Source organism: Polyodon spathula, chromosome 2 (assembly GCF_017654505.1).
Source record: "Polyodon spathula isolate WHYD16114869_AA chromosome 2, ASM1765450v1, whole genome shotgun sequence".
NCBI classification, from domain to species: Eukaryota; Metazoa; Chordata; class Actinopteri; order Acipenseriformes; family Polyodontidae; genus Polyodon; species Polyodon spathula.
Genome location: NC_054535.1, coordinates 33,508,997 through 33,532,805, shown reverse-complemented (window position 1 = coordinate 33,532,805; position 23,809 = coordinate 33,508,997). Strand labels below are relative to the sequence as shown.

Genomic DNA, 23,809 nt, shown 5'->3' with positions numbered 1-23,809 from the left:
CACTGAGTAGTTGATGGATTAATTGTAATTGACAGGATGAAGATATGTTATGTTCCATGCTTTGTTTTTGGACACCTTTGAAAGCTTATAAAATCTGTCTAGACTCAATATTTCCTTGCCATTTCTAAATGAACACACTGCACATTCATTATTCTCCTTATGAACTCAAGTATATCCATAAACTGCTATTAACATTCACACGTTATGCTTGCTTATACATTTAAAACAGTCACTTCACACATCACTGCAAATAGAATCACTTGTTATTCACTGTTATAATCTCGTTTACGCTTAATCTGAAAATCTTTACCCAATACCCTATGCAATCATATTATACTGTAGATCAGCTAATATGAAATCAGAACATCTGAACTAAAGTACAGTAGATGAGATGAATCCCACTTCCAAGATGTCAATCGTGAAATTAAGATAGCTATTTAGCACTTACTTTTATATCTGTGAAGAAGCTTATTGTAAAGAGTGTTTCATTTCCATATTACTAAGCATGTTATTAGTGGGTACTGTGAATTGTTTTAATTGCAAAGCAATGGCACCATTCAGGCATATGGAGGCAGCAGAGGTTTACACACACAGACATAGCACACTGTCATAAAGTAGAGACACACACACTGTAACACCAGGAGATCTGCGCACAGTAAATTCCAATACTTTTATAAATAGCTGCGTTATTTTTTCTTTCCTGCTAACCTAGAGATCCATGCATGGCTAAAAGCTGAGAGTGAGCCTTGGTGCAAGTCTCATATAACCCTAAATATGGCTGAGGCTGATACCCGTTTTGGAAGAAACTTGAAGACATGCATGAAGTTACTGTCAGGGTGCCAACATGCCCAAAACAATAAATAAAAGACAACATGACCCAACTGTAAACTCGAAGGCAGGATTCATTCTACTTACGGCTTCTATTCCCCAAGATGCCAGATTGTTTTGGCATAATTTTCTACAGATCACAGAAGGAACATTACAAACCCTGACCTTTAAATGCTGTCTTGTGAATTTATGAGCACACCCTTGTAAATATCAACATAAGTGCTCATTGTTTAAAGACTGACGGAAAAGGGAGATTTTCCTGTCATTGGAATTAGAATGACAATTCATAACAGTACCAGTGCAGGAAGAAGCCAATTTAAAAACAACTTGTTTCCCATTTTAAAAAGAAAGAACCTGGCAAGTACAAATTGCATTGAAAACATGTACAAAACACAGACATTTAAAAAAAGGGCTGATCTGTGCACATGATATAAAACTAACATTGTAAAATTGCTCAAAAGACATGTACTAAAAGGTGGTTTTAAAATGGTGAAACCCCATCATGTGAACATAATAAGCAGGTTATTTGTAACAGCTTACTGCTATTAAAATGGATTTAACAGTTCCTTAATGGATTTCCCTTGTGAAATCAACAGGTGGTTGGTGCTAACACACCTAGGAGTAACAAGCTGCAAACTAATTTGCTATAACCAGTTAATACAGGAAGAAAATGGGAATTAAAGCCAGTGTGATAGTTTAAGCCTGAAACAGCAGACAATAACTTTACTAGCATGTTAAGTTACTACAACTGTATAAAAACCTGAGAGTATGAATTACAGGGCTTGTCTAAACATGTGTTATAATGTGAGGTTCTGTATTCATTTAAGTTACTGAACAAATCTGTATGCGAATACCTTAAGCTAGATAATAAGACACTAAACGTTTGTAGTCATGTCACTGTGGGTAGCAAAACCATTGAGGTCCCATTATAATAGAAATACACATTTTGATATACAATATTCAATTTTAATGTTGATATTCATAAGAAAAACAAATTCAAGTTAGATTTCCAAAATTACTCCCTTCAAAATGGAATGCAAAAAATAAAATAAAAAAGACACATACAATAAAAAAATATGGTTTTCTTTGTTGCCGAAGACAATATTTCTGCATCAGCGGATCTGCTTCAATAACAACTAACCGTTACAACGCAGACAGTATTATTAAACACTGTCCTTTCCAGTTCACTACATCAGGTCATAGCACTTACATAAATCTCCTTCAATTACTCAGGGTGAAATAGATTTTCTAGCTCTGAAAAGAGACAACAGAATGATTCACTGAATGTATCAGGATTAATCCTCCAACACCAGTTTATTAAAGATGTGAAATCATTTTATTTATTTTTTTTAACCTAAATGCCACCCCCTGACATCTGAGCCATTTCATTTTCTAGCTCAGTGGGCACAGCTGGGCGTCACAACCAGTTTATCCCTTCTGTGAGGACACAGTGTGTGTACTCATCTTGTTTTTTTTTTTTTGTTTTTTTTAATAGTAACTGCAGATTAAACTGCAAAGGCTCTGTGTTACTGTTTTTGTAGGCTGATCGACCAGACAGTCTGCTCATTGTGATACCATTGACAACGCAAGAGAGCAGCTTTGCAGTGAAATGAAACTCTCACCCCTATATTATTTCAGAGATATACTCTTTTAAATTAAAAATGGTTTTACAAAAATTTGAGAACATTAAGAGGCCACTCAGCCCATAAAAGCATGCCCCTACTCTAGAGATCTAACCAATTGATAAAATCTTTTTTTTCTTTTATTTCAATTGTTTAGAGGCTACTATATAACGTGGTAGCACATTCCGTGCATTTATAAACTATCTGTGTAAAAAAAAGTGCCTCTAGTTCTATACCATTTATGATTTCATATACTTCAAATGATATAAACATTCACATTTTTTTCATCGTAAACCCATGTACACACACACACACACACACACACACACACACACACACACACACACACACACACACACACACACACACACACACACACACACACACACACACACACACACACACACACACACACACACACACACACACACACACACACACACACACACACACACACACACACACACACACACACACACACACACACACGTGATGCACAGAATCCAGGATTTGGTTTCGGATTCAGCCTGAATACCTACTTTTTGAGCAGGGTTCAAATTCGGCCGAATACTTAGGATTCTGTGAACCAAATCCGAATCCTACATCCGTACATTTTAATACATCCCTCCACTGTGTGTAGTTCTTCTTTAAACAAAAGACATCTGACGCTGGTATTGAATGTAACTGTTGTACAGTATTTAAACAGCAAGAACACGTTTTATGAACTCTGTCGCAGCTCTCTACTCCCTAAATTACAGGTGGTGCACGCACTAAAAACACAGCTGCTTAATGCAAACATACCATTGTATGCAACAGCACCTTTTCATGGAGTGAAGTTATGCAGTAAACCTGTAATATATAGCAAACTGTTGTAGACTTTTGTGCTGTCTGTCAAACATATTCTAGAGATTATACGAAGATAAAAAAATAAATAAAAAATTAGTGCACAGATGTGCAAGACGTTGTTGAACAATATATGCTTTAGTAAATTACATTTTACGGTATTGCAATGTGCCAATACAAGTTGAACCATTTGGGAACTGCTGTGTTTTATTAAAATATTTTTAAAACTATTTCATAGCTTATTTGATATGTGTTACACATTTAAATCAACGTGGGTTTTATTTCACAGGGAGATTCAGGTCACTCATCACGGTAATGTTTTCTTCATAACTCTCAGTCTCAGATCAGGTGACACAGGTTGAAACGTCATTAAAGAAAATAGTTGGTTATGGCCAGTGGTGTAGTCCTAAATCTTAACGTACCGGAACCCCAATTAAAATATAGATTTTTCTAACACAAATGATTGGAATTTATGTTTTATTTGTGCATTGCATATTAATGCTGGCAGTCTTCCCAGCGACAGCGAGTGGAAGCGACAGCGAGTGGGAGAAGTACAGCGTGGAAAAGTACAGAGCAGTTTCGAAGCAGAAAGGAGAAATTGCATCTTGAATTGCTTTAATCAGAAAACAGAGGACATTGGGGAAACACAGCCGCGTGTGTTTTTCTGATAACAAACAAGCTGAAACTCGGAGCAGCTGATTCAAATTCAGCGTCGTTTTGAGACACGGGCGAGGGGAGGAGCCGACAGCACAGCAGAACAACGCAGTTAAACGAGGCAGTCTTCCCAGCGACAGCGAGTGGAAGCGACAGCGAGTGGGAGAAGTACAGCGTGGAAAAGTACAGAGCAGTTTCGAAGCAGAAAGGAGAAATTGCATCTTGAATTGCTTTAATCAGAAAACAGAGGACATTGGGGGAAACACAGCCGCGTGTGTTTTTCTGATAACAAACAAGCTGAAACTCGGAGCAGCTGATTCAAATTCAGCGTCGTTTTGAGACACGGGCGAGGGGAGGAGCCGACAGCACAGCAGAACAACGCAGTTAAACGAGGCAGTCTTCCCAGCGACAGCGAGTGGGAGAAGTACAGCGTGGAAAAGTACAGAGCAGTTTCGAAGCAGTTTGAAAGCAGGTTGACGGCTGCAGAAGAAACTAAACTTCTTCAAAAAAAAAAAAAACCCTCAACATGGTCTTCAAGCCAGTAATCTGTGACACCTGCTTGATGTGGGAAATCCGAGAAAACCCAGCGGAGCTAAACCAAGTGTGCGTAAAGTGCCGCGCGATCCAGGATTTGCATAAACTAGTAAGTATGCTAGAAATGGAGCTGGAAGAAGTGAGACAGCAACAGGATCTTGAGGAACTGGCACACCCACAATTCATGGAAGTCTGCATCACCCCTAACAGACTGAAAGCCACCAGGGAGATAGAAGGTCAGAACAGCTGGGTTCAGGTAGGCAGAAGCAGGGAAAAAAAGAAACTTCGTCAAACACAACCACCAGAAATCAAAACAACCAACAGATTTGAGTCACTTCAGAATTTTGATGAGCAGAACCAACAACAAGAGAATGAAAGGAACAACATCCAGGACCCTATTGACAGTGGTGACAAGACAGTAAAAAGAAGGGAGGTCATGATTGTTGGGGACTCCATATTGAGAAACACAGCAAGTTCAGTTCGCAGTTTGGACCCCCTTACTACAACAGTGTGCTGCCTTCCGGGAGCCTCGGTCAAGCACATCACTGAAAACGTGGACAGGCTCCTAGAACGAACAGGAGACGACCCGGTAGTAGTCGTCCACATCGGTACAAACAACATTGGAAGAGACAGACCAAAATCCCTGCAAAACAAATTCAGAGAGCTAGGAAGGAAATTAAAAGAGAAAACCAAAACTGTGGTATTTTCTGGTATACTACCCGCACCTTGCAAAGGACCATATGGACAGCTGGAAATAATTAATCAAAACCAATGGTTGAAGACGTGGTGCACACGGGAAGGCTTCACCTATCTTGATCATTGGACCACTTTCTACAACGAGGACTATCTGTATAGACGGGATGGACTGCATTTAAATAACAAGGGAACTAGTCTACTTGGAGAAAAGATCCTCGAGCAGGTTCGGAAGCATTTAAACTAGAAAGGAAGGGGGGAGAAATCAACAAAAAAACAGAAGGGAGACCGCATCAAAACAAGAACAACAACTCAGGTAAGACAACCATTAAATGTATTTATCTAAATGCTAGAAGTATCAGAAACAAAATTCTAGAACTTGAAGCTACTGCACTAACAGGTAACTATGATGTGATAGGTGTTACAGAAACTTGTTTATCTGAGAGTGATGGGGACGAATATAATATTTGTGGGTATACACTGTATAGGAAAGACAGGCAGGACAGAAGAGGAGGAGGGGTAGCGCTATACATAAGAAACAGTCTTGAAGCCCAGGTGTTAAACCTGGACAAAGAAAATAAAACCGAATCAATATGGGTCAGAATAACAGACAAAAATTCAAAAGGCATAATAATAGGAGCATGCTATAGACCGCCAGATTCAGACGGTGAGCACAATAATCTGTTATACAATGACATTAGAAATGTGTGTAGCAAAGGAGAAGCCATACTAATGGGGGATTTCAACTTCCCCCAAATAAAATGGGAAAACCCGGTGGGTAGCGCGAAGGATGAAATAGAAATGGTGGAAATGACAAATGACTGCTTCCTAACACAATTTGTGAAGGCACCCACTAGAGGGGAGGCATGCCTTGATTTAGTCTTTTCAAATAACGAAGATAGAATAACTAAAACAGAGGTCAGAGAACCACTGGCAAACTCAGACCACAACATGGTCTCATTTGAAGTGTTTTTTAAATCCTCAAAAGTAAAGACTAAAGCTAAGGTTTACAATTTTAGAAAAGCAAACTATGAAGGCATGAAACAGAGACTAACAGAAGTAGATTGGAGTAAAATAGAGAAAACACCCACAGAAGAAGGATGGTTGTTCTTCAAAAACGTAGTACTAGAGGCGCAAAACAATTATATCCCTAAAGTAGACAAATCTAAATGTAAAACTAAATTGCCAAAATGGTTTAATAGATCAATTAAAAAAATATTCAGCGAAAAAAGGCACTTTACAGAGCATTAAAAAAGGACCAAAAAGAAAGTACACAGAAAGAGTACACAGAACTGCAAATGCAAGTCAAAAAGGAAGTTAGAAAGGCCAAGAGAGAAATAGAAATGAACATTGCTAAGGGAGCTAAAACCAATTCCAAAATGTTTTTCCAATATTACAACAGCAAGAGAACATTCAAAGAGGAGATTAAATGTTTAAGAGATACAAATGGCAAAATCATAGAGGAAGAAAAAAAAATAGCAAATATATTAAATGATTACTTTTCACAAGTTTTTACAAAGGAAGATACTGACAACATGCCCCACATGTCATCCAGTTCCTATCCAGTTTTAAATAACTTTAGCATAACTGAGGCAGAAGTGTTAAAGGGACTAGGAGCTCTTAAAATAAACAAATCCCCTGGGCCGGATGAGATCCTCCCAGTAGTACTCAAAGAAATGAAAGAAGTAATTTACAAACCGCTAACCAAGATCATGCAGCAGTCTCTTGACACAGGGGTGGTACCGACAGACTGGAAAATTGCAAACGTAATACCGATCCACAAAAAGGGAAACAAAACTGAACCAGGTAACTACAGACCAGTAAGCCTGACTTCTATTATATGCAAACTTATGGAAACTATAATAAGATCCAAAATGGAAAATTACCTATATGGTAACAGGGTACTGGGAGACAGTCAACATGGTTTTAGGAAAGGGAGATCGTGCCTAACTAACTTGCTTGATTTTTTTGAGGATGCAACATCGATAATGGATAATTGCAAAGCATATGACATGGTTTATTTAGATTTCCAGAAAGCTTTTGACAAAGTCCCGCACAAAAGATTAATTCTCAAACTGAACGCAGTTGGGATTCAAGGAAACACATGTACATGGATTAGGGAGTGGTTAACGTGTAGAAAACAGAAAGTACTGATTAGAGGAAAAACCTCAGAATGGAGTGTGGTAACCAGCGGTGTACCACAGGGATCAGTATTAGGTCCTCTGCTATTCCTAATCTACATTAATGATTTAGATTCTGGTATAGTAAGCAAACTTGTTAAATTTGCAGACGACACAAAAGTAGGAGGAGTGGCAAACACTGTTGCAGCAGCAAAGGTCATTCAAAATGATCTAGACAAGATTCAGAACTGGGCAGATACATGGCAAATGACATTTAATAGAGAAAAGTGTAAGGTACTGCACGCAGGAAATAAAAATGTACATTATAAATATCATATGGGAGATATTGAAATTGGAGAAGGAATCTATGAAAAAGACCTAGGAGTTTTTGTTGACTCAGAAATGTCTTCATCTAGGCAATGTGGGGAAGCTATAAAAAAGGCTAACAAGATACTCGGATACATTGTGAAAAGTGTTGAATTTAAATCAAGGGAAGTAATGTTAAAACTGTACAATGCACTTGTAAGACCTCATCTTGAATATTGTGTGCAGTTCTGGTCACCTCGCTATAAAAAAGATATTGCTGCTCTAGAAAGAGTGCAAAGAAGAGCGACCAGAATTATTCCGGGCTTAAAAGGCATGTCATATGCAGACAGGCTAAAAGAATTGAATCTGTTCAGTCTTGAACAAAGAAGACTACGTGGCGACCTAATTCAAGCATTCAAAATTCTAAAAGGTATGGACAGTGTCGACGCAAGGGACTTTTTCAGCCTGAAAAAAGAAACAAGGACCAGGGGTCACAAATGGAGTTTAGAAAAAGGGGCATTCAGAACAGAAAATAGGAGACACTTTTTTACACAGAGAATTGTGAGGGTCTGGAATTAACTCCCCAGTAATGTTGTTGAAGCTGACACCCTGGGATCCTTCAAGAAGCTGCTTGATGAGATTTTGGGATCAATAAGCTACTAACAACCAAACGAGCAAGATGGGCCGAATGGCCTCCTCTCGTTTGTAAACTTTCTTATGTTCTTATTGTTGTCTTTGGTGATTTGGTTATTTTTTTTTTTTGTTTAGCTATTTTTATCATGCATGTTTTGTTTTCTATTCTTTTCCGTTATGTCATCTCCAGCCCAGAACCTCAATCACCACACTGTAGCACAGGAAATTAGAGCGGTCTGGCTCTATATAAGCATTTTTATTTAAAAAAAATGGTAAATGTCCTTAGTTAATTCTTAAGTCAAGATTTTGCCTATAGAAAAAAAAGCACCGGATCGTTTTTCAAGAACATTCTGGCTCGAGTACACTACTGGTTATGGCAACGGTGGTGCTCTCCTTTCTTGTAAAGTAAACAGTTCTGCATTTTGACACTTCTATTGTGGGGGGAGGGGGCTAGCGGTAAATTGTGTAAGTTTCAAACTGAAATTTTATTCAGGGATATATATTTCCATTCAGTAATAAAAATACTATTAACTAAAAGGCTCAAAACCATAGATTGTGCGTGTCTCTTGTTAGTAGCTGCCAGTCTGTTTTTCATTCAACAGATTCCTTCAGTTTTCTTGACAGTTTACGTAGATTTGGTATTCGGCCGAATCCCAAAAGCTTGGATTCGGTGCATCCCTAATATATACACATAATGTTTGTATTCTTTGTATTCTTCAAATACTATGTAGTAATACTATATAAGATAGTTGTATTCAATGCAAACAGATTTCCAAAATGATCTACAGAATAATAAAAAAAAAAAGTCATGGTGTGACCCGGAACCAAACTGTTTCCTGCCATTCAAAGATAATGCATACGCAGCTTTTACTGTATTTAAACTACTGGCTAATGCAGCATGAGAAAGGAAACGAATTTCCGTTTTCTAATAACTTCCTCTGAGGGTTGTCATAATGTGATATTTACAAGACCAATTTCTCAGGTTTTATTTGGCAGAATACAGAACACTTTGTCTTCAGACTTTATAAAGACATTGCCTTCCTGCTCTTTGGTACAAGTATTACTGCATCATATTAGTCCAACATTAAAGTAGCTGTTTAACAGATGTTCTTTAAAGTGATGCCGAACATTACTTCATAATAAACTCAATACTATGGATACTTAATGTCATGGCTGGTTTTATACTAGTGACGGTTATTAATAAAATCTGTAATCAGCGTTTCCCTGTCATCATTATTATTATTATTATTATTATTATTATTATTATTATTATTATTATTATTATTATTATTATTATTATTATTATTATCTCTTCTCACAACCCCAGGGACTGTAGTTATTGTCTAAGAGATGATAATTTTACATCTTGACAGACAGATCCTGGAAAATTGAACATGCTCTTAAGATAACAGCCTTTTGTAGTTTGGACATTGATGGTTCTTGGAAGCAGCCCTTCAAGGTCTTAAATAGGGGTCCCAGGGAACCTATGACAATTGGTATCACTTTAGCCTTTCCTCTCTATGTTCTCTCTAATTCCATTCTCAAGGGTTGGTATTTGGATAACCTTTCTTCCTTTGTCATACTTTCATTCCAGGGGCAAGTAATGTCTGTGATAGTACTATTCTGTAGGTTGCACCCTGAACCCTTCTGGATAAGCAGGATATCGGTCTCTCTGGCTTTGACAGGGTTATCCAGTCGCAAGATGAAGATCTTCACTCTCTCATTCTCTGTGACTGGCACAGGTTTGTGTTCCCAGTGGAGGGCACTGTCTACTTGATTGCGTATTTCACAAATCACAGCTTGTGCCATCAAAGGACAGCGGCTGACAATATGCCCAACTTTTGCATCATCTGCATTTGTTAGTAGTGTCACCATGTTAAGACTTGGTACCCCAGCCAGTTGGTATGTAGAGCCTGGCCTTGTGCAGCTATGATGAGGGCTTCAGTAGGAGGATTTAAGTGGGATGTTCTTGGCCACTTTGGGCAAAACTTCTACAAATTTTCAAAGATTCTCCAATTTCTATGAAGGGCTTTTGCCTCCCACTTAATGAGATGCTCTTCATGATCTGTTTGTTTTTCCCTCATGCCTTTCTCTACATTTTTTTCTTTAAAAGCAGGTGCTGTGCTTTGTTTGAGGTACTCAAAAGAGGGGCACACTGTTCCTTAAAACACACAATCTTCAATACTCTTTAACCCTCTACCTCCTTTCCTTCTAGGTGCACAGTCTGACCATGTCTGCTTTTGGATGGAGAGCTCCATTTATGGCAAGCTGTTTTCTGGTGATCCTGCCTAATTGTCTCTTTTTTACATCAGTGTTGTTGATGGAGCCATATTCTAGAATGTCATGGTGCTTGTAGCTATCTTCCAGCGTCAATGTGTTGATGACCTGGTCAGGTGGTAATTTAAGGTTGTCTCCTCTTACCACTTGGCCCCTGTTGATGGTGACAGTGGTACAGTTGTCCACTCCAAACTGCATGTAGATGTTCATATTATTATTATTATTATTATTATTATTATTATTATTATTATTATTATTATTATTATTCTCCCTTTTCAACAAGGGGGGGCTAAAACCAACCCAGCATATGATATTGTTCACTTTTCTATTGCCTGCAGATACAGTATTAAGATAAAACGTTTTTACCTGATGTACACTGATGCCTAGATTTAAATTAGTAACAATTTATAAATTTAGTCTAGTTTTTTTTTTTTTTTTTTTTTTATGGCATCAGCAGTCAGTACGTGTGCAGGCTAAGCTGTGCTTGGGAATACAGATAGAGGTACAGAATATCCAGAATGCCAGATGTTGGGTGAGTGGGGGAGGGGCTCCGTCATTATTTCCTGACAAGTAGAAATTTAGGACATTTGGACATTTAGGACGTCTGTAACAAACTCACACAATGCAATGTTCAAGAGCATACTGAATCTAGGCGAAAAGTTTTAACTGGTCCTCAAGTATCTCTAATGGTCAGGTTTTTTTGCAGCCTGGTGATGATCAAAGAGCAATTTAGTCTCAGAGGTTGTATCGAAGCACTGTCTTGTGTGCACTGCAAAACAAAGCACGTCTAACTCATATATTTAGTCCTTCATTAAAACAAAGACCTGGACTGTTGATGGTACTGGAGGATTAGGGATAAAAACAACTGTGGTCTTGGCCCCCCTTTGGCACTTCTCTGGGAATCGCTTCAAAAAGGATATTTGCTATTGTACCACACAGACATTACCCATTGTTTATTATTATTGCTTCGTTCTGGTATTTTTAAAACTAGCCGACTGATATGTTCAAACATTGCAGTACTAGTAAAGTACACCAGATGAAATTGATTTTTACAGAAATACACTGTGCATAAAAGAAGTTGCATTTAATAACTTACCATAAGAAATGGAGTGATGCATGTTGTCAGTCTTAAAATCATCAGATTTCACTGGTTGGAGTTGGTCCCTAAAATAAATAGTTTTCAAATTTAAATATATATTTTAATTTGATGTCAGCAATTATATTCTTCTGGGCACAAAATTAACAAGCGATAGGGATTGTAATACACAGTAATATTAGAAACCACGCCCCTTCAAATTCAACACTCCCAACCTTATATTTGTTATATTTGTTATATTTCCTTAAACCAGATGTTAAAAACTGACTGAACAGCTGCTCCAGTGCACTGAGTCTATGCTACAATATAACATTTTGAAATCTAACATGAAATACTGTACTAAAATTATGGCTTCCAGTAGACTTTTTCAACATTGTTTTGTAGTTTCATTGATTACATTACATAAAAAGATCTAAATTATATTCCTATTTTTTTTTTTTTTTTTTTTTTTTTTTTTTTAATTATTAAGTTTTAATTCTAAAATTCTAGGTGATGCAAAACTTTTGGCCATAGCTTTATGCTGGTTGCATAGTTAGGCAGAGTGTTGTGTATGAATACAAAAGATGGATGAAACCACAATATGTCAAATCTAAACCTGGAAAACTATTTAGTCTACTTAAAAACAAGATGATATAATCCTCCAACCCTGGAGTCTCACAGTTTCATCCATTCCAGGTTTTAACACAAGCTTGTCCAGCCACATTGTGTATGTAACAAGTTCAGGAGTATCTTGTTAAATAGTAAAAACAGGGATGGATCAAACTGCTATGCAATTATTTCCATTCTTGTACACAGCAGAAGTAAAATGATCAAAAGACCTCAATATAGTAACCCTAGTAACCACAATAACCTGCAGTGGTCTGCAGTATTAGTTACTGTACTTACCGCAGTAGTGGGGGGTTTTCCATTAAACTCACTGCAGGTTCTGTCCATGAATACTCAATTTAAAAAAATCACAACAACTCACCTGGAAAACTCAGCCTCTGGAATACATTTCAGCTCCTTAGAACTAAAGTTTTCTACAATGGGAGAGTGAAGGTTAGTGCAACCATTGCTTAATCTTTCGCTGCTCTCATACCCAGATTCAGTTCTCTGCATCTGGCAGCTGTCACTGCGGATCTTAAGGTTCACCCCAACCTTTGTTTTTTCTTTGTCAGGGTTCCCTTTGCCTTCGGATTCCAGCGAGCTCCTGCTTCCCGTTTCCTGTTTCAGCTCATCTTCGTAGATGGTCATTAGACTCTTCTGCTTTCGTACGTCCTTCGGCCAGTGATTAAAGAGGTGCTCTCTGTCGTACTGCGTGCGCTCACTTTGATTCAGGAGCTTGCGTCTTGGGCTGTGCTGCAGTTTTTCAGTCACATTGAAAATACTGTCGACATTGAGAGTTTCTCGTATGGGCTTCCAGACTCTGCTCTTGCTCCGGCTCCCACCACTCCTCTCTCTAGACTCCTGGCTGCTGTCTGTGTCGTAACCGCTGGTAAACTCATTCCGGAACTTGCCGTGGGCTGGGAGGCCTGGCAGTACCTGTACCCTATTGGCTGGCAACCTGGGTTCATGAGAAGATCGGGCCTGGTGGGAAGTCCTTTCGTGACGGGAAGACCCTTTCCCCTGGCTACTGTACAACCTCTGATCCATACACTGTTTAAATCCATTTTCTGTAGGTGGTGAGGCAGACTTACAGTACAGCCTGCTGTCTGGAAATCTATCTGTAAGCAAAGTAAAAAATAAGTGTCAGATGCTTACGTGAGAGCCTCTAAAACAATGTGGCAGTGAAAAGGATGACATTTATTTTACAAACACTGGTAAAGTAACTTAGAATACAGCTGTATAGTAAATCTGAGGACAAAAACTCAGAAGTGTGCCGCCTATACACAGAGATGGAAATAAGACACCTATTGCATAGCAGTTTCAATCATTTTAGTTTTACTATAAGAGTGATTAGCCACAGTGTGTCTGTAACTAGCTCAGGTGTCTTACTAAACTCATAATAAAAGCAGGGATGGATCAAACTGCCAGACAATTACTTCCATCCCTGTATACAGCAGAAATCAAAAGATCACAAGACCTCAATACAGTAGACATAATAGATTAGATGTTATGGAGATTGCATCTTAGATGGTTGAGATATTAGCAAGTGAAATAGAGACGGCACAGAATTATAGAAAATATAATCTCACATGGTTGTTTATTATTACTATACTGCCAGTAAACAAAAAACAAGAATGGTTTGAAAAAAAAAAAAAAAAAAAAAAAAAATTGCAGCTTTATTTTTTCAGCATAAAAAGTATGGGGGCCAAACTACAGTACCAGTCAAAAGTTTGAGTACACCTGCTTGAAACCAGGTTTTTCATGATTATCTATGCTTTTAACTGTATAAACTTGTCTGTAAACAGTTAATATTTCATTATATGATACATGTACTTATATAAGCTGATAATCACAAGTGAATTGCATTGAAAAAATTAATTGTTAAATTAAAATGTAAATCTTGTCAATTTCAATGAAATGGTCACCCAAAGCAAGGGGATTTCAGTCTGAAGCATGTCAGTTAAAAGTCTGAAATGTGTATAATATGGTGTTAGAGCACTGGCCTATGTATAAAAGTGTCTTTGTTAGATGTTCTCCGAGTTAACTAGCATGTTGCCTAATTAACCCTTTGTCACCAATTATTATTAACAGGTGAAGGTCCATGATTACTATAAATATTAGTAGCATAGGCACAAGTTTGTCATTCCTGAATGTAAGAAAGCAGAAAATGGCAAAATGCGCTCAGTTAAGCAAAGCAAAAAACAGTCTGTAATTACTTTAAGAAATGAAGGTCAATCTTTAAGACAAATCGCAAGAACTTTGCAAGTGTCTGTAACTGCTGTGGCCAAGACCATCAAACGATTTGAAGAAACTGGCACTCATGAGGACCGAACAAGGTCAGGCTGGCCAAGGGTGACCTCAGAATCAGAGAAGAAGTTCATTCGTGTCACAAGTCTGCGAAAGCGGCAATTAACTCCCCTGAAATACAAGCTCAGCTAAATGCTACTAGAAGTAGAGATGTTTCAACATCAACTGTTCAGAGGCGATTGCGTGAAGCTAGCTAACTGGAAGAACTGCTGCAAAGAAACCATTGTTAAGAGTGCAGAATAAGAGGAAGAGACTTGCCTGGGCCAAAAAACACAGGAACTGGACATCTGAGGAAATGAAATCGGTCTTATGGACCGATGAGTCAAAATTTGAAATATTTTGGTCCAATCGGCCAGTATTTGTAAGGCGCAGAGAGGGTGACCGCATGAGTTCTGCATGTGTGGTTCCCACTGTCAAGTATGGATGAGGCAGTGTCATGGTCTGGGGTTGCCTTGGTGACAGAGTTGGTGATCTACCAAGTCCATGGCAAGCTCAACCAGCATGGCTATCACAGCATACTTCAGAGGTATGCCATTCCATCAGGATAATGGCTAGTTGGGCAGTCCTTCATTCTCCAGCAAGATAATGACCCAAAACACACCTCAAAGTTGCGCAAGAACTATCTGGCAAAGAAGGAAAGTGAAGGACAACTCAATCTAATGACCTGGCCTGCCCAGTCTCCAGACCTCAATCCCATAGAACTTGTATGGGACGAGCCGGACAGAAGAGTCAATGCAAAGCTACCCACAAGTGCCCTACATCTCTGGGAATTGCTGCAGAACAGCTGGGAAGACATGTCGGGTGATTTCCTGCTGAAATTTGTTAACCAAATGCCTCATGTGTTTGTGAGGCTGTTATTAAGGCAAAGGGTGGCTATTTTGAGGAATCCAAGATTTAGAGACAATTTTCAATTTTCTTGAACACTGCTTTGATACTCCTTATGTTTTGTTTTGTATATTGTAACATGTGTTTTCATTTTCAAGTATTTACAGACACGTATACAATATAAAAACATTGTCAATTATGAAAAAAAACTAGTTTCCAGCAAGTGTACTCAAAATTTTGACTGGTACTGTATATACTTGCCCCCCCGTCAGAAAAATGCAGAGGCCATGGCCACCCTGGGTCCCCTGGTGGTGACGCCCCTGCTGTGAGGAGATAGCTATATATGGTTAAATACAGGCAAGCTTTGCACTTTGCATATTTGTGGTTTTGTTGGTTTGATACATTTTTATTTGCTAGTATTATGAGTATTTTTCTTCTGTTTTGTATTTATTAATAAGTAATATTTGCACTTGTTACTTGCATGTTTCTATATTGGTACTATCCAGTACAGCAGAAAAATGCTGTATTTCTTGAAGCTGCTGATTGTTTGTACTAATTAGCTGATGTTATATGAAAAAAACTTTACTAATCATACTTGGATTAACCCTTTGCGGTCCTATGTCGGACAAGGTCCGACATTACAATTTTCCCATTCCGGTCCAATGTCGGACAGGAATGGGAAAATTGTCAAGCACATGTCTATAGTCGTTTTTTCTCAAGAAAAAACAGAGAACACCCTCAATGGCCGAGTGAGACCGATAGGAGCCGACAGAAGCGTGGCTGGAGATGCAGTACTGTGTCCCCTGTTGAAATCCGCTTTTCAGAGTATTTTCTTGGGGGAGAGGTCCCTTGCTTTCTCACTTCAACCATTATAATGACAGATATTAATTGTGTCCCGTAACATGCAGGGATTGAAATCTCCCATCAAACGTACAAAATGCCTTGACAAGCATCTACAGCCTTATTATAAGAAACACACCTTAAATCTTGTGATGTCCACCATTTTCAAAATGTTTGCTATAAAATTGCAGTTACATATTGAAGGGTCTCAGGATGCCTATAAACTAATACATTTTAAACTTATTCACAGAGCTTAGGCAACCCTGTACAGGCCCTTCCAAATGAAAATGACTTCTAACCCTGCATGTAACAACTATAAACTTGGTTCACTGGCCACTAGTATGCATATGTTCTGGGACTGCCCAATCACAGAGATGTAGCTATGTAGCTTTGGTGTTATCTAGACTAGTTCACAGTTAGTAGCTGAATCTTGCTTATTTTTACTTAATGATGACTCGTTGGTTAATCTTTCTTTAATTCAGTGTAGAACTTTCTGACCATAAAGCCACTAAAAAGTCAATTTTGCAGCTTGTGGCCCACTCCTGGCTCTGTATGTTCAGGGATATTGTTCATGTAGTGTGGACCACAGCCAGGCTGAATGGGGCCAGACCAGGAATGGTAGAGTTTAGTCTCTGCTGCCCTGGCTGACTTTTATGCAATGCCTGGTTTATATAATTTCCTCTTTTATTATGTACTTATTCTGGGCAAGCTATGGTTTCACTTTATACAGTTTTGTTTATGTGTGACTCTGAATGTATTATTTGTGTGCTCAAATAAAAACAATTGATCCTAAAAAAATAAGTACACACCTATGAGCTCAAACAACTTCATATACAGTAAATGTGTCAACATTGTGCCTAGGCTTCTTGGCTGAAGTAAAATAAAAGGATTAAAAGAACCAGGTTATTGAAGATAAATTATATTTGTAGCTGAACCCACCTGTATGTCTACCAGAGTCCTGTCTTCTCTGACCTCTTTCAATTTCCTTCTTCTGCATTCTGACCTCTCCTGCTTTCTGTGCACATTCTTTGGAGATTTCTCTGAGCTTACTCTTAGGATCCACAGGGATGATTCTCACTAGAAACCAAATGTACTGTACAGTTAAATAAAGCTAACTGTAACCCACCCTAGATCAAGATTAAAATGCTTAGGAATGTAATAGTAATCTACAACTATTATTTATTTTGATGTATAACAGTATCTACTTGTTTTGCACTTATGAGTATCAGGCCAGTGTAGTAGTGTAATGTTCTGGATCACTAAGGACTTATTAAAGAATAAAACAAATTCAATAATGACACCCAAGAAAGAGAAGTCTACAGTTCCATAGTTTATTCAGAAGTAAGTCACAAACCCTGACAGATTGACAGGCTTTTAAAATTAGGGGGTTATGTCTAAAAGGTTAAAGGCATGACAATACAAAAGGTATCGTACCTCTCAATGCAGGGCAACCAAACATCAAGTGCAAGCATTTAAACATTACAAGTTATTTTTGGGCCAGATTGCACTAGAAATCCATTTATCTGTAAATTTTGCTACATTGCGGGGAAAGAAAGTCTGTGCCTTTGACATGCACTTTAAGCATCACCACTGGCATTTATGTGTTGTCGAATTTGTAAACACAAACTAATTAATAGTTTAAAAACACTGGGGGGGGGGGGGGGGGGGGGGGGGGGGAGACAACAACTCTGTTTAAAAATGTGTTGAAATAATACTAAAGAGATGAAGTTTCTTTCTCCTACCTTGTCCTCGGACACCACTTGTTTGTCCATTCCCCCTGCTGAATCCTGAGTTTGAATTATGTTGCAATTTCTGTTTAAAGTTGCTTTGGTTTGAAAATGGGCCAATTCCATTTTCTTTTGGAAGATCTAACTTTTTAACTGTTATGTCTGCAATTCAAAAAGAGGTTACTACTGTTACAGCATCTTCCGTGAGTCAGCAAATGGAATTCAATAACATTGCATTTCAATTTGCCTTTTCATCAGGCCAGAATAAACATAGATACTTGGGATTTTCAGAAAACAAATACCATGAAAATCTTAGAGTAGGTGAAGTTTATTTAAGGAGTATTCAGTTTTGACACCATGTGTTTTTAGATTCTGTACTCAGTCACTTATTTAGCTATCCTAATTATCTTTTGCAAAAGCTTAACTCATGTTTACTTTTTTTCTGAAATAAATCCTTGCAGTGACTACCTTTCACTCAAACAGTTTACAGCATGTAGCAACACATACTGTGCAGTGAACGTGGGCCAGTGTTACCTACTTCCACTGTACAGTACGTGGAACAGCAAGCATATTTTTCGCTCTTGATCATAGCAAATTATCAGAATAAAATGGTGTTCAAGCCAGTGCTAAAAGTAGCATTTGTTTTCTATTTGCTAACCCTCTTTTTCTGAACCGGAAAAACAAAAACCTCAGTAAAAGCCCAACCTCACAGTAATCAATGGTCAGCCCACACAGTTTTCTATGAGGGCATCTTAGGACGGCTGGCAAATTTGAAATTCAATGAAAAACACTCCAACCATAATAAATGAAATGTTTTCACTAAGTGACAGGAACTAATATATCAAAGATATATTCAGAACATTTTATGGTGGTGCAGAATGTAAAGTATGTAAAAAATGTAAACTTCACAATTACTCTACTAGTTAATATTTTAACACACACACAGTTGTAGTAGAAATTTCTCGAAAACAAAGAATTTTAGGAAAAATCTTTTGAAGAAAGTTTTACTTTTGTGGATGAGGAAAAAAAAGGGGTTACAGTAGATGTCTACAATTATTTATTTCAGCATTTTTTAGTTACTTTTGCAAAACTCCAAAAATGATAATTCAGAAGTATTCATACTATGATAGTATTGTCTACAAGTGCTAGAAATTTCAATATAATAATGCATAACCTAATTCTAGAAAATGCTGGATTGTAGATGAACATTCTCAGTGAGTATAAAAGGGTTAAGCATAGGATGATTGCTGTCATTACCAATAAGTCAATATGGGAAAAAGTAAAGAGCTATCTGAAGACCTTAGGCAGACAATTATCTATTGTCAAAGCTGAAGGATACAAGAAGATTCACAAGCATTTGAGTATCCCAATTTCAACTATGTTTTCTATTATCAAGAAGTACAAGACAATACAAGACTCATGGTATTGTCACAACGCTCCCTCGGTCTGGAAGAAAGAAGGTTCTTTCACCAAGAACAAGAAGAAGGATTGTGAGGAAGATTAATAACAATCCGAGAATGACTGCCAAAGAGAGTCAAAGTGAATTGGCTGCAGGTGGGACTGGGGTTTCCATTTCAACCATAGGTCGAGTATTGCATGGTGAAGGTCTCAATGGTTGCAGGCCAAGGAAAAAGCCACAAGGACAATCGCTTAAAGTTTGCAAAACGGCATTTGAATGATGGATATGAGTTCTGGTCAAAGGTTTTGTGGAGTGACGAAATGAAACAAACAAATAAAAAAAAGAGCTATTCGGTCATACTTATGGTCATTACATTTGTTAAAAGTCTGTTGAGGAGCACAAAAAAAAGAACACCATACCTACTGTCAAGCATGGAGGTGGTAATAGCCTTCTATGAGGCTGGATTCCATAATATACCAAAAGATACTGACCAATCATCGGTAACCCACCGCTACAGAACCTGGTTTAAAGAGCAACTAGACGTTCCAACACAACAACAATCTAAAGCAAACATCAAAATCTACTTCAGAATGGTTAAAGAAGAATAAAATGAAGGTTCTGGAATGGCCTCGTCAAACTTCCGATCTAAATCCGATTAAGAATCTTTGGTATGAGTTGAAGAAGTCTGTGGCCCGTCTTAGCCCTAGATAAACAAACGTAGAATTGTTTAGCCACTTAAATCATGCCAAAAGCTTGACCTTCTTAAAACGGAACGTTTCTTACCCATTTTGTTTGTGAGTGATTTTCTTAGTACGGTTTTCGAATAACTGTTTATAGTCAGCACCTTAGCAAAATTTGCTCCAATAATAACACTTTCTAAATCTGTTGAACAGTCCCATACTTATGTAAAAACTGTTTCCTCATTCAAAACCCTTGACAACCGTTTTTTTTCTTTACTTATTTGTTATCGAAAATGTATATAAAGAACATTGATACAAAGGAGTAAAACGTTTTGAAGTCGATGACATTTTTTTTTTTTTTAATAATTTAGGTATATATTTAAAGTTCATTTTCAATTCATTACCTCAGTTCCTAAGAGTAGTTATCTAAATTGTTTGTGTTTAATCATGCTGAAAATGCACACAAAGAAGTCAACTCACCTGAAAACTCACCACTTAGAGGAGATTTATAATGAGACCACAAAGTGGCCTGCTGGAGTGCATCCTCTGTAGATACTGCAGTTCCTTCAGGGTTAGCATAGAAAAGGAGAAGTGGCTGGAAGTGGCCTCGTATGCATTTAGTAACTACATCTTTCCATTTGGATCCAACCTGAGGGGAAAAAAGCAAACAAGGCTATATAAAAGCAGGAATTATTACTTTTTATTTGTTTTACATTACCGGTATACAAGTATATTTCTATGGGCATTCATAGAGACATCTATTTGCAAATTCTATCTGGTGTGCTTTCCAATTTTTTAATATAATATTTTGTTAATACAACAGATTAATTACATGCATCACATTTTTTTTTTCTAAATAATAGATTTTGTTAAAAACATCACAACACTAATTATGTCAAACATATATTTGTCAATTTCATCATGCAAAGGGTATACCGTCCCCAGGCCCTGTTGTCATACACCAGAGCACAGCCTGCAGAGTGAGCTTTGATCTGTCTTTACAGATACCATGATCTTTTTTGAAAACAAATCAATGTAAAATATCAACTTTGTGTCCCTGTTTTTTGAAAAAGATCCAGGCATCCTGCCTGAAATGACCTCAAATCTAATTAAAAACAGTGCTGCTGTGCTGGATCCAAGCAAGAGATCGAAACAGATACACTTGCAGCAATCTGTTTTAGTTGCAGTTTCAGCAGACTTTGCTACTTACTTCTTTAACAGTGGCATCATCAAAGAAGACCCACTTGGAAGATTTAGTATGATAAGCAAAGGCACAGTAGTGTCTACTGGAGTAGCAGACCATTCCAACAAGGTGCAGTTCACTCCTTTTCGCCTGTTCATCTGTGACTCTGTAGAAAAGCTACAAGGCACAAGGGAAAATACAGTGCATTTAGACATTAGGACTTAGCCATTGTGCAATATTTTTAATATTTAAGCAATAAACTTTATCTCACCCATGTAATATATAAATTCTAACCATACTCTTATGAAACCTTATTGTTGTCTTCCTACCTTCCCAATTCACTTGAAATATCACTGATTACTGAGGTATTTTCCTATTAAATACAAGACCTCAAAAAGTGGATTATTTTATTAAGATAAGCCAAATGTTTTCTAATGTCACCGACTCAAAAAAAGTATCGGATATATTAACAAAGCCAAATACCGTAGCCCAGTGAATAAATAATTTACATACGTTTATAGCTAAACGTCATGTAAAAGACTTTTTATTCCAAGCACCAAAAGAATATTATGCATTACAAAGTTTAAAGAATGTGTAATCATGTTATCTAGGTTATTGCCCACAACTCTTTTTTTTTTTTTTTTTTTTTTAAATCGGCACACTGTGCTCCAATGGGTTATTATAAATTTTAAAATGGGATCTTTCTTGGCCCCCAAAAAAACACAACACTAAAATGGCTTAAACTATATATTAGAATACATATTTATGACATACTGAATACAGTGCCACGCATAAGACTCAATTCCACATAAAATATAACAAAAGTAAGTCAACGTATCTTCTAGTAGCTGAGAAAACCTATGTATCTGCGTTATTAACTCCTATGCAGGCTGAAATGCAATTGGTTTCGTTTAGCGCTACTATAAACTAACGTTATTCGCTGGATTATATTTTCCTCTTAGGTTCCTGTTGGCGCAGGGAACTTACCACAGTCAAACTCTACCATATTGGCTATGTCTTAACCACAGCAAAATAACAAATTCTCTTAATTATCTCTGTTTAATGAATTGGATGAGGGGGAAATATGTTTTTCAAAAAATATATTTACTTATGTTTTTATGATGTTTATTTTCACTTTAATAACAACTGATTTTTTTTTTTTTTAGTTTTGTTAAGGTTGCCTTTAAATGCAAATGTCACAGGGACTAGGCAAACATTTTTACCTAGATAGCATGCCTTTTATTCTGAGATCAGGTTAATAATAGAAATTCACTTCAGAACTATAACTAAAATATATGCAAATCTATGTAAACTTTCACTACATGCTGGTCAAGTAAACACATACATGCCACATAGCAAGTATTTATAAATTCCATTAACTAACAAGTCGAAAGGCAATGAAGATATTGCTCTTTTCTAGCCTGAGTGGGCTAAATGGGGATGGGAACCAGTGATTCATACATGATGCTGTCTGATTTGAAGGGAATGTTGCTTACTGTATGTAGTTAATTTGTGGACTAACAACTGGGTTACAATAAAATGGAGGAAAACGCACAAGACATTCACACATTCTTCCCTTCTGGCACTGCATATCTGCCCTTTGTTGTAGCCCTAACCCAGGCAACAGGGCAGAATACAAAGTAAACCTAGAAAGGCATGAGCTCATCAGGGTAAACCGCTTTTACATTTCATGTGGCTATGCAACTGCAGCCTTACAAGGATAAACCACTGACTTATTGCTCAAATATGCTTGCAGAAACAAAACAAAAAAACCAACAGGAAACAGACACAGATTCAAAATGTATCCATAAATTATATTATTCCTTAAACAATAAACACAGTTATGTATCTTCAGCCATAACTGACATTTCATGAATTACATTTCTGTTTTATATATTCTATTTATAGTACATTTTCCACTTTGAAGCTGTGTACGAATGAAACATTTTTTTCCCGTTCACTGCAAATCAGCAGAATCTGGCTACCAAGGGTTTTTTTTTCTGGTTGTTGAATCAGTCTATTTGAAATCAAGGCCATTTAAATGTTCTGTCTCTGTTCTTGTTTATTGCACAAATTGATTGTACTCTACACTACCATGGCTTAATAGGTTATCCTGTGTGATTTTCTGCTCATGCTTTTGTTTAAAAACAAGTATGTTAGCAACATACACCCCACCACAGCTGTAAATACAAAATGAGAGGTATCAGTATCATTAAAAAGTAGATCTTGTAAAAATGTGAGACATACAGATGGAGACATTTATTGTAAAGCTATCACAAATTGGGATTCTTGATACAATGTGTTGTAATATTGATTAGAAATAAGACACACATTGGGAATTAACAGGTATTTTGTGCCAATGAAAGACGAATGGCCATTCCTGTGACTACAGTAAGAGACACCGTAAGAGATTCCCTTATAAAGCTTTGAGCACACCTCAATCCTTTCCTGAACACTACCAGACTACACTTGAACAGTGTGGTAGTGTTGTGATGTGGAAGAATGTTCACACGAGGTTAGTTAGTTCTGAGGCAAATTCAAATTTTGGATAGTGAACAAATACCTTTTAATTCTGTGTTGAACTTGATGCTTACCTGTCCATATTTTTTGTTACTAAACAGCTGAATATTCTCAAATAGATTCAAATAACCACAGAT

The 23,809-nt window shown here is 37.4% G+C and overlaps 1 protein-coding gene across 5 annotated transcripts in view; it reads right to left on the bottom strand.

Annotated features, from left to right (window-relative positions):
* Positions 1–23,809, bottom strand: part of LOC121295466 (inactive ubiquitin carboxyl-terminal hydrolase 53-like) — a 74,225-nt gene that overhangs the window by 15,833 nt on the left and 34,583 nt on the right. For 3 of the 5 annotated variants that reach the window (XM_041220122.1, XM_041220104.1, XM_041220113.1), the window contains 6 exons: positions 21,180–21,329; positions 20,450–20,618; positions 17,906–18,052; positions 17,103–17,240; positions 12,574–13,309; positions 11,607–11,674 (listed from right to left, as the gene is read on the bottom strand). In XM_041220122.1, the coding sequence (XP_041076056.1) occupies positions 11,607–11,674; positions 12,574–13,309; positions 17,103–17,240; positions 17,906–18,052; positions 20,450–20,618; positions 21,180–21,329 (1,408 nt within the window). The remainder of the gene's footprint in view (positions 1–11,606; positions 11,675–12,573; positions 13,310–17,102; positions 17,241–17,905; positions 18,053–20,449; positions 20,619–21,179; positions 21,330–23,809) is intronic. The other 2 variants (XM_041220139.1, XM_041220129.1) reach the window with 2 other exon arrangements.